The 14787-nt window shown below is 35.8% G+C and overlaps 1 protein-coding gene across 3 annotated transcripts; it reads right to left on the bottom strand.

Moving 5' to 3' along the window:
• LOC109716127 (DEAD-box ATP-dependent RNA helicase 10-like) lies at window positions 2429-13921 on the bottom strand. Of its 3 annotated transcripts, none has more exons than XM_020241446.1 (13): window positions 13690-13921; window positions 13459-13588; window positions 13282-13351; window positions 12561-12623; window positions 10649-10723; window positions 10435-10554; window positions 8438-8476; window positions 8251-8325; window positions 6915-7061; window positions 6598-6735; window positions 3764-3875; window positions 3157-3242; window positions 2429-2845 (listed from the first exon to the last, which is right to left on the bottom strand). In XM_020241446.1, exons 1-13 carry the CDS (start codon window positions 13829-13831, stop codon window positions 2726-2728), a joined length of 1317 nt encoding a protein of 438 aa, XP_020097035.1. In that variant the 5' UTR covers window positions 13832-13921; the 3' UTR covers window positions 2429-2725. The 3 variants fall into 3 exon arrangements, 2 of the variants coding, with proteins under 2 accessions (XP_020097035.1, XP_020097047.1); XR_002217852.1 differs by lacking the exon at window positions 2429-2845 and adding an exon at window positions 6154-6277; XM_020241458.1 differs by lacking the exons at window positions 2429-2845; window positions 3157-3242 and adding an exon at window positions 6154-6277 and having other exon boundaries at window positions 3763-3875.

Genomic DNA, 14787 nt, shown 5'->3' on the forward strand with positions numbered 1-14787 from the left:
GTTCGTTTTTCTTTTTTTATTATCAATTTCATTATTTTTTTTTCTTAAATCAGTGACAGAGTTAAAATTAAAGAATACTAAAGTAAATATTCGATAAATTTATATGGGCATCTGAAGTTTTTTGTATATAATTAAATAAAATATTAACGAAAAAGCTACAAAAAAGATAAAAACGAAACCACATGGGACAAATTGATCACTTTAAACCACAGGGTACTAAAGTGAGAAAGTGCGAAACTACAAAGGGGTTTTTGAAGTTTTCCCTATAATTATATAGTATGGAAAGAAAAGGAATACAAGAAGTTTAATTAAGTTCGGTTTACATGCTAAAGATAAATTAATTTGATGAGTAAAATTATGTTAGTTGATTAGTTAAAAGTTATTAAAAATTTAAAATTGAATAAAAATTTATAAAGATATTTAATGTATAGTTGTATTATTTAAAATATGGCAGTATTAGTGGAAAGAAAATTGGCAGATCTAAAAATTTGTTCACTCTTTTATCACACGTTTTATCTTAAAAAAAGTTTTAAAAAAATCAGAATTTTTAAGAAAATCATGTTTAACACAAATAAAATCCATATTTTGTGAAAAGAAAAAATCATATGAATTATGACTTGAGTTATGCGCAGAGAGAGAGAGGGGAATATATTATATATCTAGAAGACAGCTCATAATAAAAAAAAGGGAAAACTTCGAAAACCCCCCTATGATTTCACACTTTTTCATTATAGTACCCTGTGGTTTAAAGTGTATCAAGTTAGTACCCTGTGGTTTCTCACGTTATCACTTTAGTACCCTGTGGTTTAAAGTGTATCAAGTTAGTACCCTACGGTTTTGCACTTTATCACTTTAGTACCCTGTGGTTTCACACTTTATCACTTTAGTACCCTGTGATTTAAAAAACCACAGGGTACTAACTTGATACAAAATTAAAACCANTTTATCACTTTAGTACCCTGTGGTTTCACACTTTATCACTTTAGTACCCTGTGATTTAAAAAACCACAGGGTACTAACTTGATACAAAATTAAAACCATATGGTACTAAAGTGATAAAGTGCAAAACCACAGGGTACTAACTTGATACACTTTAAACCACAAAGTACTAAAGTGATAAAGTGAGAAACCATAGGGTACTAACTTGATACATTTTAAACCACAGGGTACTAAAGTGAAAAAACTTGAAACCACAAGGGGGGTTTTTGAAGTTTTCCCAAAAAAAAAACATATATATTTGAGAAATAAATTCGAATTTCTAATAGAATTAAATGACTTTAGGATTTCAAAGTTGCAATAATTTTAAAAGAGATTAAAAATTACCCAAGGGTTCTAATATACTCATGTAATTTTAGAATTTTTAAATATTTGAATCGTAAAAAAAATATTGAATATCAAATTGATGTATTTGGCTAATAGCCATGAGATATATGTTGAGTTGCATAATCAACTAAAGTCAAATAGAAATGTAGGATAAACTTCAAATTTTCTCCTTATGGTTTAGCTTATTTTCATATATATATATATATATATATATATATATATGAATAATTATATGTATATAATATATTTTTATTATTTAATTTTTTGCAAAACTAAAATATAAAGCCGAACTCAATTATAAAAATACTCATTCATATATGAAGTTTCAACCATTAGATCAAAGTCTAATGGATAAAATTTTATAAATTTATTTTTCTATATATATTCAATTTAATACTTTTAACTTGTTATTCGGAGGCCAACTCGTGTTCAGAAATCACTGAAAAATAAAAAAGCTGAAACTTGATACTCCGCAGTTAACAATTCTCCAGATAAACAAAATCCCATCAATCAAAATGCTAAATCTCTAAATTTCAGGGAAGAAAAAAGAAGAAAAAACTTAAAAGAACTCAACACTAACACCTACTTATTAAACACTGTACTTTGATTTTGCCCTTCTAAAAGGAACACCAGTTCTCACAATTCTATCTTCAATCTCCAAAGAGGAACAAAGATTAAAAACTAGTAACTCAGGTACTTGTATACATATTCACTTTCAAACTACAACGTAATTCAAACAAGCTCAATTTAAATCTTCTATCCTCCTCAAAACAATCGACATTTTCATTCAAGAATCGCCATGCTGTTAGCACAGGCGCCAATGCGCCAGTTACACGACACTCCACGTCTCCGCACATACACTTTGTTTTATATGTCGGCACAGCACGTCTCAGCAGGCATCTTACTTCATATATGCCGGCAAGAGTGGCACGGATGGCCTGAGCTTATCAGCACAGCGGCACAGGGCAATGTCTCGGCTCTGCCGAGAACAGCAATCCTCATTTCCATTAAAATAAACCCTCCTTCGCAGCTGGTGCTGTTGTCATCCGATGGTGAATTGCAGAGGGACAACACCGGCAATTGTTTTTAGAAAGAAGAGTACTCCTAGAACTTGAGAGATCCATTGGAATGTAACAAAATTACCAATTGTAACAAAACGAATCCGCTTAAAAAGTCTAGTTTAGAGTTTGGACCGAACACATCAAAGAAAGCTTCAAAACTATTAATTTAGATTGATAATCTACCAAGAATAGTCAGACCATGCAGGAACACAACGATGCTACGACTAATTAAATGATGCATAAATGTAGCATCAGCAATAAATGAAGTTAAAGAGTGCAAAAAGAAAGCTCTTCAATTAGCATTATGTTTCTGTCGCCTGGAATGCTTGTCTTGTTCTGCATCACCTCTTTTGTTTCTTAAAAACCTTTGTTCTCTTCCGCATTGTAGCAAATCTCTCAGCCTCTGCATCATCAGCTTCCACCCTTCTTCTCTTCTTGGTGGCAGAACTATTACTGATTGTCTATGAAGATAAAAAGAAAAGCAAAATGAGTATGTTTCACCGCGATACAGATAAAAGTAAAACAGTATGCAGCATTAGCCATTAGGATTATCTCCAGCCAACTCAGAAGAGCTAAAAAGTAGAGATCCAATCCAAGAGAAGAGACTTTAGATTTCAAGATGCCGTATGCAGGAGGTTCTCGCTTTTCATGCTTTCTTTCCAGGTTAAAATGTATTGCACGTCGCAAGACATTAGCAATGCAAAAAATGTGAGAAAATGTTTCAGCAATAATGGTAAATGCTGTAGCTGACGTAATGACAGAAGTGATGTACCATCTGCGAGATTCTCTTGGCATCGGATACGTGCTCATGCCACGACAGAACTGCTTTCTCTACTGGATAATTGGTAAGTTTTTTGCCTAGTATTTAAAAAAAAGAAGATGATGAAACAACATCATTTGAGATGCAATATTGAAACACTTGTATTAGAAGTAAAAAGAAAATGATTGGCCATCTTATTTTTGATGATCGAGCACCAAAATCTACGACCCAACAGGTGGAAAAAAGAAATTACACAGAAGTCCCACAAAATTTCAAATGATGGGTCAAGTTTATTGGTACTCTTCTACACAGTTAAAACAACAAATGCCTCTATGGGCCATTAAAATCGTTGCTTTTGAGATGCTCTGATCAATGGGTAGACGGTATAGGGTCAAGACTCAAATACCCTTAGACCATATTTAACAATGTCGACCATTGAATCAGATGCTGATCATACGAAATGAATCTGTAGCGCAAAGGCTTTTTGCTATTAATAGCATTCCTCCCTTTTTATACCATCAATGGTGCCAGGGCCTTTGTAGTATTAACTCATTTTAGATGATACAGTGTCCGAATCAACAATCCACGCCAAAAAGACCTCGAGGAAATAATGTCCTACCAATTAGCTGTTCTATCCATCCAATCCGCTCGAGCACAAGATTATTTACAAAAGATATTGCCAAGCCAGATCGTCCAGCACGTGCAGTTCTACCTACACGATGGATGTAATCCTACATTTCATCATTAAAAAATTATGATTAATGACTGAGATTTATAAAACAATCACAAGATAAAATCTCAAATCCAAAATCCACTCCAAGGGAAGATATAAAAACTTGCGAGAAGGAAGAGGGAACAAAACAACTTTCAAATCCCAATAGCATCCACATTATGGATATCAGAAAGGGTAAAAGCCAGACAACATAGTTCAAGCGAACGAGCAAATCAAAGTGAAATAAGAAAATAATCAAAAGATAGAATAATCTACTAGAACTAGTGATCAGAAACAGTTCCAAGGTATAATCCACCCAGCTAAAACTTTTAACAATACATGAATGGAAGGTAAACAAACACAGGACTGACGTCAGAAAACGAAAGCAAACTAGATACACGACATGAGAGCCACATAAGTCTTCACTAACTAAATTTAAAAAATAGAGGCATGGAGAAAGTCTCTTTACAATCGATCTATTCTTGCCGGGATTAGGGTTCCTGCTTTAATTTCTTCTTATTTGAGAATTATTTTCAATTATTTAATTTGATTTGGTTTAGATTAGTAATCCTACTTATATTTGTATTTCTAGGTACCTACAAGTAAGAGGCCAAGATCGTTCTTTGTTTTCATCAATCATTTCACCAATAAGGAGAAGTTAGGTAAACCTTTTACCTTCCCAGTTCTTTACTCCGATAAAGAAAAAAATTTCTACCAATCTCACAAAACATTACTTTACACGATGATAAGGTAACACACGCTTCTGAAAAGAGAATGTGCCTGCAAGATCTAAAGCAAAATAATTAAAAGTAATTTAGTACATATTTTCACATTATTTATGATTTCTTTTGAACTTCCTCAAACTTGAGTACCATCCACATATAATGCACTGAGATGGCCATTGATTTTACTACTATCCAACTGTTCGTAATCGCTCTAGGATTTTTTCCCCCCGGTTTAACAAGAAAAAGAGAAAACATAGTAGAAATTCTCTTTATCAATCTCTTTTGAATTAGATAATGCGGATACGGAGCAAAAGGGCCCACGTGGCTGCGTCTGCCTTGGATGAAAGTCCAACAGTAGATACGCAACAACTGCACAAGAGGTGGGCATCCACAATTAAACTCTACAAAATAATTCGGATGCAAGATACAAATGCTGTAGGCATGGCTTTGGGGGCGTCGTGCATGTGAGTGTGCAAGCAAGCACTCTGCGTGCAGAGAGAACTTGGATCGTTAGGATCTTCTACACAGACCTATCAAGAAGATTATGAAACCTTTTCCTTTACTAAAACTGTTAAGAAAATTTGAGTAGAGAGAAGGAAAAGAACACTTCAGACCAGCACAGTAAATCATAGTTCTCTGTACAGGCATTCGAGGTAACTATTTGTGGATTTCTCGTCGGACGCACCATGTTTCTTCTTGTTTTGTCTGGGGATTTCGGTTGTTTTTATAAGGAATTTCCCTATGTCTTGATGTCCTTCACAGCAACTTATCCCTCCATACTAGAGTATCTAATATTCTGTTACCTCTTTTGTTTAGATCAGAGGGTTTTTCCCCCTTTTTATCCATAAATTTTGGTTTAAACAATTCTTTAATTTAGTTAGGAGTAGATAATATTTGTTCACTCTGAATATTTATTTAAACCATTGACTAGCTTCTGATTAATTAATGTTTGTAGCTTCCACAAAGCGACCCAATTTACATTCTAACACAGCCATGCCTTTAGCCCAGGGCTCTCATCCAGCTTGTTGATTTTTAGAGAGTGACTACACTACTCTGGGTTGAAATGAGGATCCGATGATTGTTACATAATCGTATGCTGCGTAACATATATTTGCTGGGAAGTCTACATCATATTTCAAAAATAAATCCATTATTGATCCCCCAAAAGAGTAGATCTACCAGATAGACATATTCTTCTCACTTCTAGTGGGAGAGCTAAAGCGTTACTAATCCTAATTGCGGAAAAAAGGATCCAAAGCATACCTCCAATTTCTCTACTTCCCTTTCTGGGCTTCCTTGGAGTGAGTGATGAAGAGAACGTTTTGGGAAGAAGATGAAATAATGCAAGGAATGCAGAGTGAATGAAAAATCAATTTTAAACAAAGGAACTAATTTGGACATGCTTAATCCCTTTCGGAATTTGACCAGTCAGCACACGATAATGACACTCGACAAGAGCACAGCATGGCACAACATGGTGAATGCAGCTCATGAGGCACAAGATCAGCTCAAAGTTGTTGTTAAAATGGGCTTCATACTGTGTACATAATCCATAGGCATTCTTTGGCTTACCTCGTATCACACCGTGCCAATGGCAAGGACAACCTGGGTGCCAAACAGTCTCAGGCGATAACATCTCATATCTCTCATGGGAAGGGCTCACGTGTACAAAATCTGAGAGAGATGAAGCTTTCATCTGACATAAGCAAGCAATCCTGTTTACCATATGCACAGTATCTACAGTATATACAAAGGAGATGCATTTGCTTGAGTTCTTCCGGCTTGATTAAAAAAGCCTAATTTCTGCCATGTGATCGGAGTAATCCAGAAACGTCATAACTACTTTCACAAGTCTATCAAGATTCCAAACTGTGAAAATTATTGGATATCTCCACGTGGCCACAGCAAGAGTAAATTTATGTTCTTCTTTTAAGGAAGAAAATTAGCTTAGCAAGAACAACATACTGCAAGGAATGAAGGGATACGCAAGTATTAAGTTAAGGATGAGGAGAAAACCTTGGGATTTGTTGGGATGTCATAATTGATAATGATATCCACTGAAGGAATGTCGAGACCCCTACTAGCGACATCTGTACAAATCAGAATATTACGTTCTCCCGTCTTGAACTTGTTCAAACTTTCCAATCTCTTAGCCTGTCAGAGATTCAACAGGAGCAAAGAGTGAAGTGTATTCACTGCTACACTTATGCTACAAGTGCCAAGTTAGAAAGTACAAAAGAAAAAGATATATTCTCAGAAATATAGACTTGATTTACTTAGCCAACAGACATAGTAAGCATTACAAAATTAAAATATGTAGAAGAAAATTGAACCTGGCTCATTTCCCCATTAATGGGAGTAGCTTTTAACCCGAGATTGCATAGAATCAGAGACAGGAGTCTTGTAGTTCTACAAGTGCGTGTGAAAACCATTGATGCACTTCCAGACGTCTTAGTCAAAATATAAAAAAGATAACAATCCTGAAAAAGAAAAAGGGAAAAATTATATAGTCATGATGAGCACATCCTCAGAGGATGGCTAAAAGGGGAAAACAAAAGCAAACAAGCGTCAGTAATGTAATTAAGAAAATAACATTGCTCTCAGAAACATTGATAGGAAACCATTAGCAAGTTTGCCGTTTGCGTTCTCTACTTGCATCTATCTCATTGTTGTATGAAGCTCCAGATGCCAATGAGATGGCTTATGATGATATATCATCCTCAGAGAAATGGAAAATAGTAGTTAGAATACAATAGTTCTGAATTATTAAGTTATAAGAGAGGCCTTGACTTCATCATCTAATGGCCTATAGGGAGCAGCAACACATGAGGCTGAAATTATCAAGAGTCAAGTCAGAAACTTGCTGCTGAAAATACTTGATCACATATTCATCATAACTTTTCCATTTATTGTTCTTATTTAGCATCTAATTTTGTCTTTGCTAAATCTAATAGATGTTATCATATCTAGAGCAAACCGCATGTGCACCCGTATTCTGAGTAGGCAGTATGTCCTGTCCAGTTGCAAATCACTTCTCCCTTTTAGGAACATTAAAGTTGCATATGCAAATTTAAATTGGGCAACAAGTTTATCCAGATCACTTCACAATACCTATATATACACATTCCATCCACAGCTAAAATGTAAATTACAGCAGCCAAATAGCAGTCTAATTTAATTTCCTTTCCTTGCTGTACCCACTAAATTAAGATGAAGCCAATTCTTGTACAACCTAAGCAACAACAAATGAATTTATTGTCGATGATTACACAAAATTTCCAGCTCTGTTTTGTAATACATTGTCTGACGGATAAGAGCTCGAATATAGACAACTACTTGTCTTTTGTTGCTTCGAGAGTTGAATTATTCACCTCATAAATTTGTAACAAAGGCTTAACAACAATTAAAAGACATGGAGATGTTATGTCATCAATAATTGTTACATTGATAGGTCATCAGGAAAAAAAAAGCTATTGAAAGTTGAAACATCAGGGTGCAGAATGCATGAATTCCATGAGATAATATAAAGGCAAGTTTGGAATATTCTTAGCTAAGACCATATCATGATATAAAAAGCATCTCTCGGATGCCTTAGAAGTTAACAGAAACAGCAATAAAAATCAACAGTTTGTGGCAATTCCTTAGCCAAACAAGGAAAAATGAAACAACCTTGTATTTTTGAGGAACCAAGCAGTACTGTTGCTTAAGTGTATCGACAGTAGAATATTTTGAAGCGGCCTCAACCTGAGGTAGTCAGCAAGCATCAGCAACAGCATATAACAAGAATTTTTTACATATCGGAATGAATGTTAGACGGTAGAGGGCAAATGAAAGATAAGAGAGGCAGCAGCCAAACCTTCACTGGATTTCTACACGCACGCCGAAGTTTGCTAACCTGCAAACAAAATATATTTCTTTTTAGAGTTTAGACCGCTTGTTCACATTAAAACACAAAAAACCTTCGATCACGGTTTAAAAAAAACATCCAGAAAATAAATTTTCTCATGACTTGTGCATTGCAAATAATAGACCAAAAGTTTGACATATTTCTAGCATATTTTTTAAACATGAATTTCCAATTTCCATTAATGCAGACAATATTGATAATTCATCAATGCAGCAAGTAACCGCTCGCGGAAAATGGAGATGTGGACAAGGGACTCTAGGAATCTAATCTGTCAGTGGAAGAATCAGCTCACCCAAGCCTTTTTCTGAATATTTAAATGCATTTCCCACAAAAACAAATCTCTGTAATGATTTATACTATTTGTTATCCAACGCCCTCACACTCATGTCCATTTAATTTTCTTCACGAAAATATGATCCATCCTCTGGAAAATCGTGGTGTCTTCTTATATTGCGCACTTAAAAGTGCTAATATACTATATTTTTGTTTGATCTCTTTAAGTCCATGGATATGAACAAATACTTGGTCAAAACCAATGCATCGTAAACCTCATTTGAGTTGTGCACTAGTAGAGGCATAGAGCTGAACAAGTGTTCTTCTACATGAGACTCAAACGTGTATTATAGGAATTCACAATTAGAGCTAAAAACTTATCAACTTAACACATGCTTTGACCAAAGAAAGAGGCATCATTTTAATAGCGTACATCAAACTTCACACTGTACCCTAGTCCGAATATAGATTCAGAAGGATTGAGGAAGATGCACCAATAAAGTGAATAAAAGTGGAAGGAAAAGCAAACAATTGTGGTAAAATCACCATTTCAATTAAGAGATTGTGCCCTTTTGTAGTTTGTTTTACAAGAAAGCAAAACTGATTTATTCCAATGCTAGCCAACACAGAAAAGTGACCAATAAGGTGAATACCATCTAGTGCATCGGTATCAGACATCAAATCAACCAAATCATGTAGATCAGTCAAGGCTCAAATAATCCAAGTCAAACTGGCAAGACTTGCTAGCTTGGCACATTTTGAGACAACAGAGCATTAAAAGACTTCCTTGTACCGGTAAACATGAACAGAGATGTTTCAACATGCTCAGCATGGGACATCCAAAACAAGATATAACTTATGCTATAGAGATCAATAGATTAGCACATTTTCAGACAACAGAGGATTAAAAGACTCCCCTGTACTGGTACAAACAAGGAATGGAGATGTTTCAACATGCTTGGCGCGGGGCATCCATAACAAGATTTTACTTGATGCCTAGGGCACCCCCCCCTCCTCCTCTTTCTCTCTCCCTCTCTATATATATAAAAAATATTCTTAAAAGTAAGCAACTTTTTACTATCAAGTAATTTTAGAAGATAGAGCATTCGAATCGACAAGCAACACCATTAAACATAACTTAGAGCATTTCATATGCCTAGAAACTGAATGTTGTGATTTTTTTTTTGTCATAAAGGTAAATCAGTTGCAACATGTTGCAGAAACACAAGAATTAATCATCCAAACTTGCATGCATCAAAACTAAACATCATTTACCATCAATGCATGTCTATAACAAACTAAAGAAATGGGACTTCAAAAATACAGGATTGTGTCAGCCAATTAGGACCAGCTAGGAAATCTATTTTCCTCATAGTAGTAGTTCCTTAGCTCAATGTGTTTATGTAAATTCAGAGGGCAATATACTTTCTGTGAGAAGCTCTTAATAGTTGCAAAGGACACAGAAAATGCTCAACAATGTCCTCAATACGACCAAATTTATAGTTGCAACATGAATGGAAAGAAGAGGAATATCAAAAAAAGCTAACAACAAAATGTCAGTAGAGTACATTTATATTTAGAAGTTAGAACACCATGATAGAGATATGATCATTTTTATGTAGAACAGCATTTGCAATAAAAGTTATTTTCTATTTTAAAAAGTCAAAACCAGCCTTTTTAGTCATAGTAGCTGAAAAGAGGTATGTTTGACGTTCTTTGGGAATAGCCTTCAAGATGTCATCAATGGCTCTTTCAAAATCCATGTCGAGCAACCTATCAGCCTCATCTATGACCTGGTAACACAAGTCATACCGGTAAATCTGCAGCAATCAAAGTGCTGAAAAGAATAAATACTCGTTGACATTTTACTCATTGGTATTTTAGTACCAAGTATTTTAATGTGCGAAGGCTAAATCCCTTTGTACTAGCTAAATGATCAAGGAGTCGCCCAGGAGTTGCAACCTGAAATTTACAGAAAATAACAATTAGGGAAAAAAATGTTACCTGAAACATATGAAAATATTCCATGGCTCCCCACAAGATGTTTGCCAGAAGGGAGAAAACAATAAGTCAAAGGAAACATTTATCTACATAACTATCCATCATAGATTAGCTTCCCAAAAACTCTTTAAGTTACAGGCTACATAATCAACTAATGGACAAGCTAATTTGAATATTAAAGTCACATGTATAACTCTCAGATCATTAGTTTCTCGAGGCCGGTACATGAGAAGTCACACTACCTAACGAAGTAACATCAATATGCAAATATTATGCAAATAGTGGTAGAGTAATAGAGGATGGCAAAATGCAAATCAAAAAGGAAAACAACCAAACCAATAAAAGAACAAACGGAATCTGAACAAACTATTCTTCTTCGCATGCTATCAGTGGACACAAAAAAAGATCATTTTGAAATTCAAAAGCATGCCATGATCTTCATAGGTTATTAACTGTCTGTGATCTTGTGTTTTTATTATTAACCGCTAAATATATGCAGTATCCAATTACGAGTTTAGACCATTAAATTTGACCATGATTCAATTATGTCCTCAGGCTCAGAGTTTAATTTTAACAATTAGTCCATTGTTGAGACATAAGCATCAACTATATTGATGATACTCATATGGCATCCCTTTACAAGGCGGTAGACTAGCTGGACTAAATTATTTTATAGCAAATTTTGGGGTTGAATTGCTGAAAATCAAGACTTTCTGCTCTTTATCATCTTATCATCTCCCTAGCTGATGATTTATCAGGCTCTTTGATGCATATTTCTGCAGTCCTGCTAAGCAACTGTTACTTCCTGTTCCCTGCAGTGCCAAGGCCTTTCATTCGTTGTTGTGTGACTTGTCATGACCCCCAAAATTTGGACACGTATCACTGTGGCCATACGCTGGGCAGTCCTATCAAGCACACTTTTCTGTGGCTCCACGCGTTTCATGTTTTACTAGTTTTCTGTGCTGTTGTCCAATGTCTTGCAATCGTTTTTACCACACATTGACATATTAAAGGTTTAATAGCCACAAGATCCTACTTCTTGACAAGAATTCAAAATTACTCCCTTTTGTGGCGTCAGTGATCCTCTGCTCTTCGCTTATTTTGGTGATTGACATGCATCGTGCTAAGGGTCCAAACGTATATAAATGAATATTGTAAATTATTTTGTCTAAATGCGATGACTAAAGCTTTATTTGGCTTATTTTGTACGCCTCCTATTGACCAAGGCTGCATCAATTAGTATTGAAGTATTAAATAGCTTTACATCATTAAAACAAGAAGCAGATATTTTCAAATCATTGCATGTTTCGGAGCTAAAATGCTATTACTATGATTGTGCTATTACCAAGCTGAATCAAATATTAAAGACATGAAAGACAAATGAGTGCTATGTTTTTCAGAACGCAACTCAGAACCCTAGAATAGTACAAATGGTATGAATGAGTTATAAAATAGACAAATATCTATGAAGAAAAAAGGGCAAGAGTCGCTGTGCAGGCTTGTCCCAAAAAGTAGACGAACATTCATCTTGCCTCAAAAAGCACTTGCAATACACTTTTGGGATGCCAAATACAAACACTTGTGCTAAAAGAGCATGATTTGTAATTCTTACTACTGAGTTGAGAATAAAAGGGGAAAAAAAATTGTTGTTGTCGCTTTTTAAAGATTTTTAGTACTGAATCACCCATTGGACCTTAAAAGGTTCAAATAGCATCTAATATAATAATAATTTCCACAAAATACAGTATAATACTTAGCTATTTACAAATCATAAATTAGGATAACGGTGAATGCTCACCACAATATGAGGACGTCTTGCGAGAGAGATTGCTTGTCGCATCATGTCTACTCCACCCACAAGCTGAAAAACAAGACAAGACCCTTTCTTAATTAGAAGTTGACCAACCGACAAGAAGAAATGCAAATCAGCTAAAACATTAGAAAATAGAAGAATTTAATCAACACAAACAACAAACGCTTTCTGATGTGCAACGGTATCCTAAACTTGACTGCAACAGTATCCTAAACAGAACAAGTTAACCGTGCCGGGGCCGGCATGGTTCCGGCCGTGCGCGCGCGGGAGTAGTGAATGAGACAATTCTCTTTGTCGCCTAAGTAAGCGACTAGAAAATCGCGGGATATAGAGGCGTAGCGGGATATATATATATATATATATATATATAAGGTAAAGAGTAGTCACTTCTCATAAAATTTGCATAAAATTTTCGTTCATCTAGCCCGTCGGATCATATCGGACNCGGTTCCGGGCGTGCGCGGGCTGGAGTAGTGAATGAGACAATTCCCTTTGTCACCTAAGTAAGCGACGAATATCGGATATCTCGGAGTGTTTCACGGAGTGTTTCACGACGAGGCAGAGCAATATATATTATGTAATAATAAAGTTGTAAATCACGAAACCACGTACAGAGACCGAAACAATGCATAGATATGGAATATCGAACGAAGAGAAGAGCGACTGCTCGAAGCAGCGGGCGTGGGTCATCGGAGGGAGGACTCACCGCGGAGCACCTGAGACCCAGCGCGGAGCCGAGAGCCTGGAACTGCTCCGAGATCTGGATGGCCAGCTCCCTGAAGAACAGACAGACAGACAGACAGACAGCACGCAGAGCAAAAAGAGTGAGGAGGAGGAGGAGCAGCAGGCCGGAGGAAGAGAAGAGAAAGAGAAGAGGGCGAACCTGGCGGGCGAGAGCACGAGGGCGAAGAAGGGGGAGGGACGCCGGTCCACCAGCAGCGCCTGGAGGATGGGGAGGGCGAAAGCCGCCGTCTTGCCGGATCCCGTCTGGGCCAGCCCGATCACGTCTCGCCCTGGCGGCACGGCACGGCAGGGGAGGGAGCTAACAACCAAACCAGCCGAAAAAAACAGAACGCAAACAAAACAAGAGAGAGTAATTTTCGAATCGACTAACCTTGGAGGGCGTAGGGGATGGCCTCGGCCTGGATCCTGGAGGGAGCCTTCCACCCCAGACTCTCGCAGGCTTCCACCAGTTCCCGGCGCAGCCCGAGGTCGGCAAACGTCCTGCCGCTGCCCCCCTCCTTCCCGTCAGCCATCTTGGCTATCCTACCGCCGCCGACCACGCCGCGCGGTGCTGCGCCTTCCGAATTGGATTCCAAAATCCTCAAAAGCCAAGCGGGCCGGGATCGCACCAGCTCTTTTACTTTTATCTTTATATATATATATATATATATATATATAAATACTACTTATAAAAGAAAGAGTTTTAAATTTTTTTCTTAAATGCCGGTCCCTATTAATATAATTCCTATTTAATTTCAATTACATACTAGCAATATCATTCATTCAACTTTAATAGAATAAATAAATCACAATCGTACAATTTTTATTTTATTTTTATATTATCATAAAATATATTAATTCTTAATCATTGGATCAAATCCAATGGCTGACAAATTAAGTATCTGTCATTTTTTTTACCGAAATTGCCCTCAAATAGTGCGTATCAAATTTCTACCATATCTCCTAATAACCGCTCACATAAAATTGTATTTTTATCACAAATAATATTCGCAATCTATCACCCAGATAATATCCAATCACGTAATACCTTCCGAATATATAATATTTAATCATATATGGTTAAAAGTGAATATATAAAAATTATCTCAATTTTATCTACTAATATTTAAAATATGAGATATTTTCCAATAAAATATACCATATAAACTTATAATTTAAAATTTTAAATTTATAGATAAATATGATTCATAAATTTATATTGATTTGAAATAATTATTAAAATATTTGTTGACAGATTCTTTTTAGTAGGAAAAAATATTGCATTCCATTTGCGATAACAAAAAAAATTCATACTTATCCAAATTTTTGTCAACCGAAGAATATCTACTACAGAATATTTTCAGAAGTGCCCCATAAAAGTATATCCATACTCATCAAAAAAATAAAAATCTCTACGCAATACACATTAAAAATATTTAGTATCCACTATCTCTCAATTAACTAACTAAAAAAAATTTAGCTTTAAAAA

Source organism: Ananas comosus, linkage group 1 (assembly GCF_001540865.1).
Source record: "Ananas comosus cultivar F153 linkage group 1, ASM154086v1, whole genome shotgun sequence".
NCBI classification, from domain to species: domain Eukaryota; kingdom Viridiplantae; phylum Streptophyta; class Magnoliopsida; order Poales; family Bromeliaceae; genus Ananas; species Ananas comosus.

Coding starts and splice junctions, on each gene's coding strand:
- LOC109716127 (XM_020241446.1), bottom strand. CDS start 13,831: ATGGCTGACGGGAAGGAGGGGGGCAGCGGCAGGACGTTTGCCGACCTC. Junction 10,724..12,560: donor CAAGACGTCCTCATATTGTG/GTGAGCATTCAC, acceptor TGTAAATTTCAG/GTTGCAACTCCTGGGCGACT. Junction 3,243..3,763: donor ATGGATAGAACAGCTAATTG/GTAGGACATTAT, acceptor TTTAAATACTAG/GCAAAAAACTTACCAATTAT.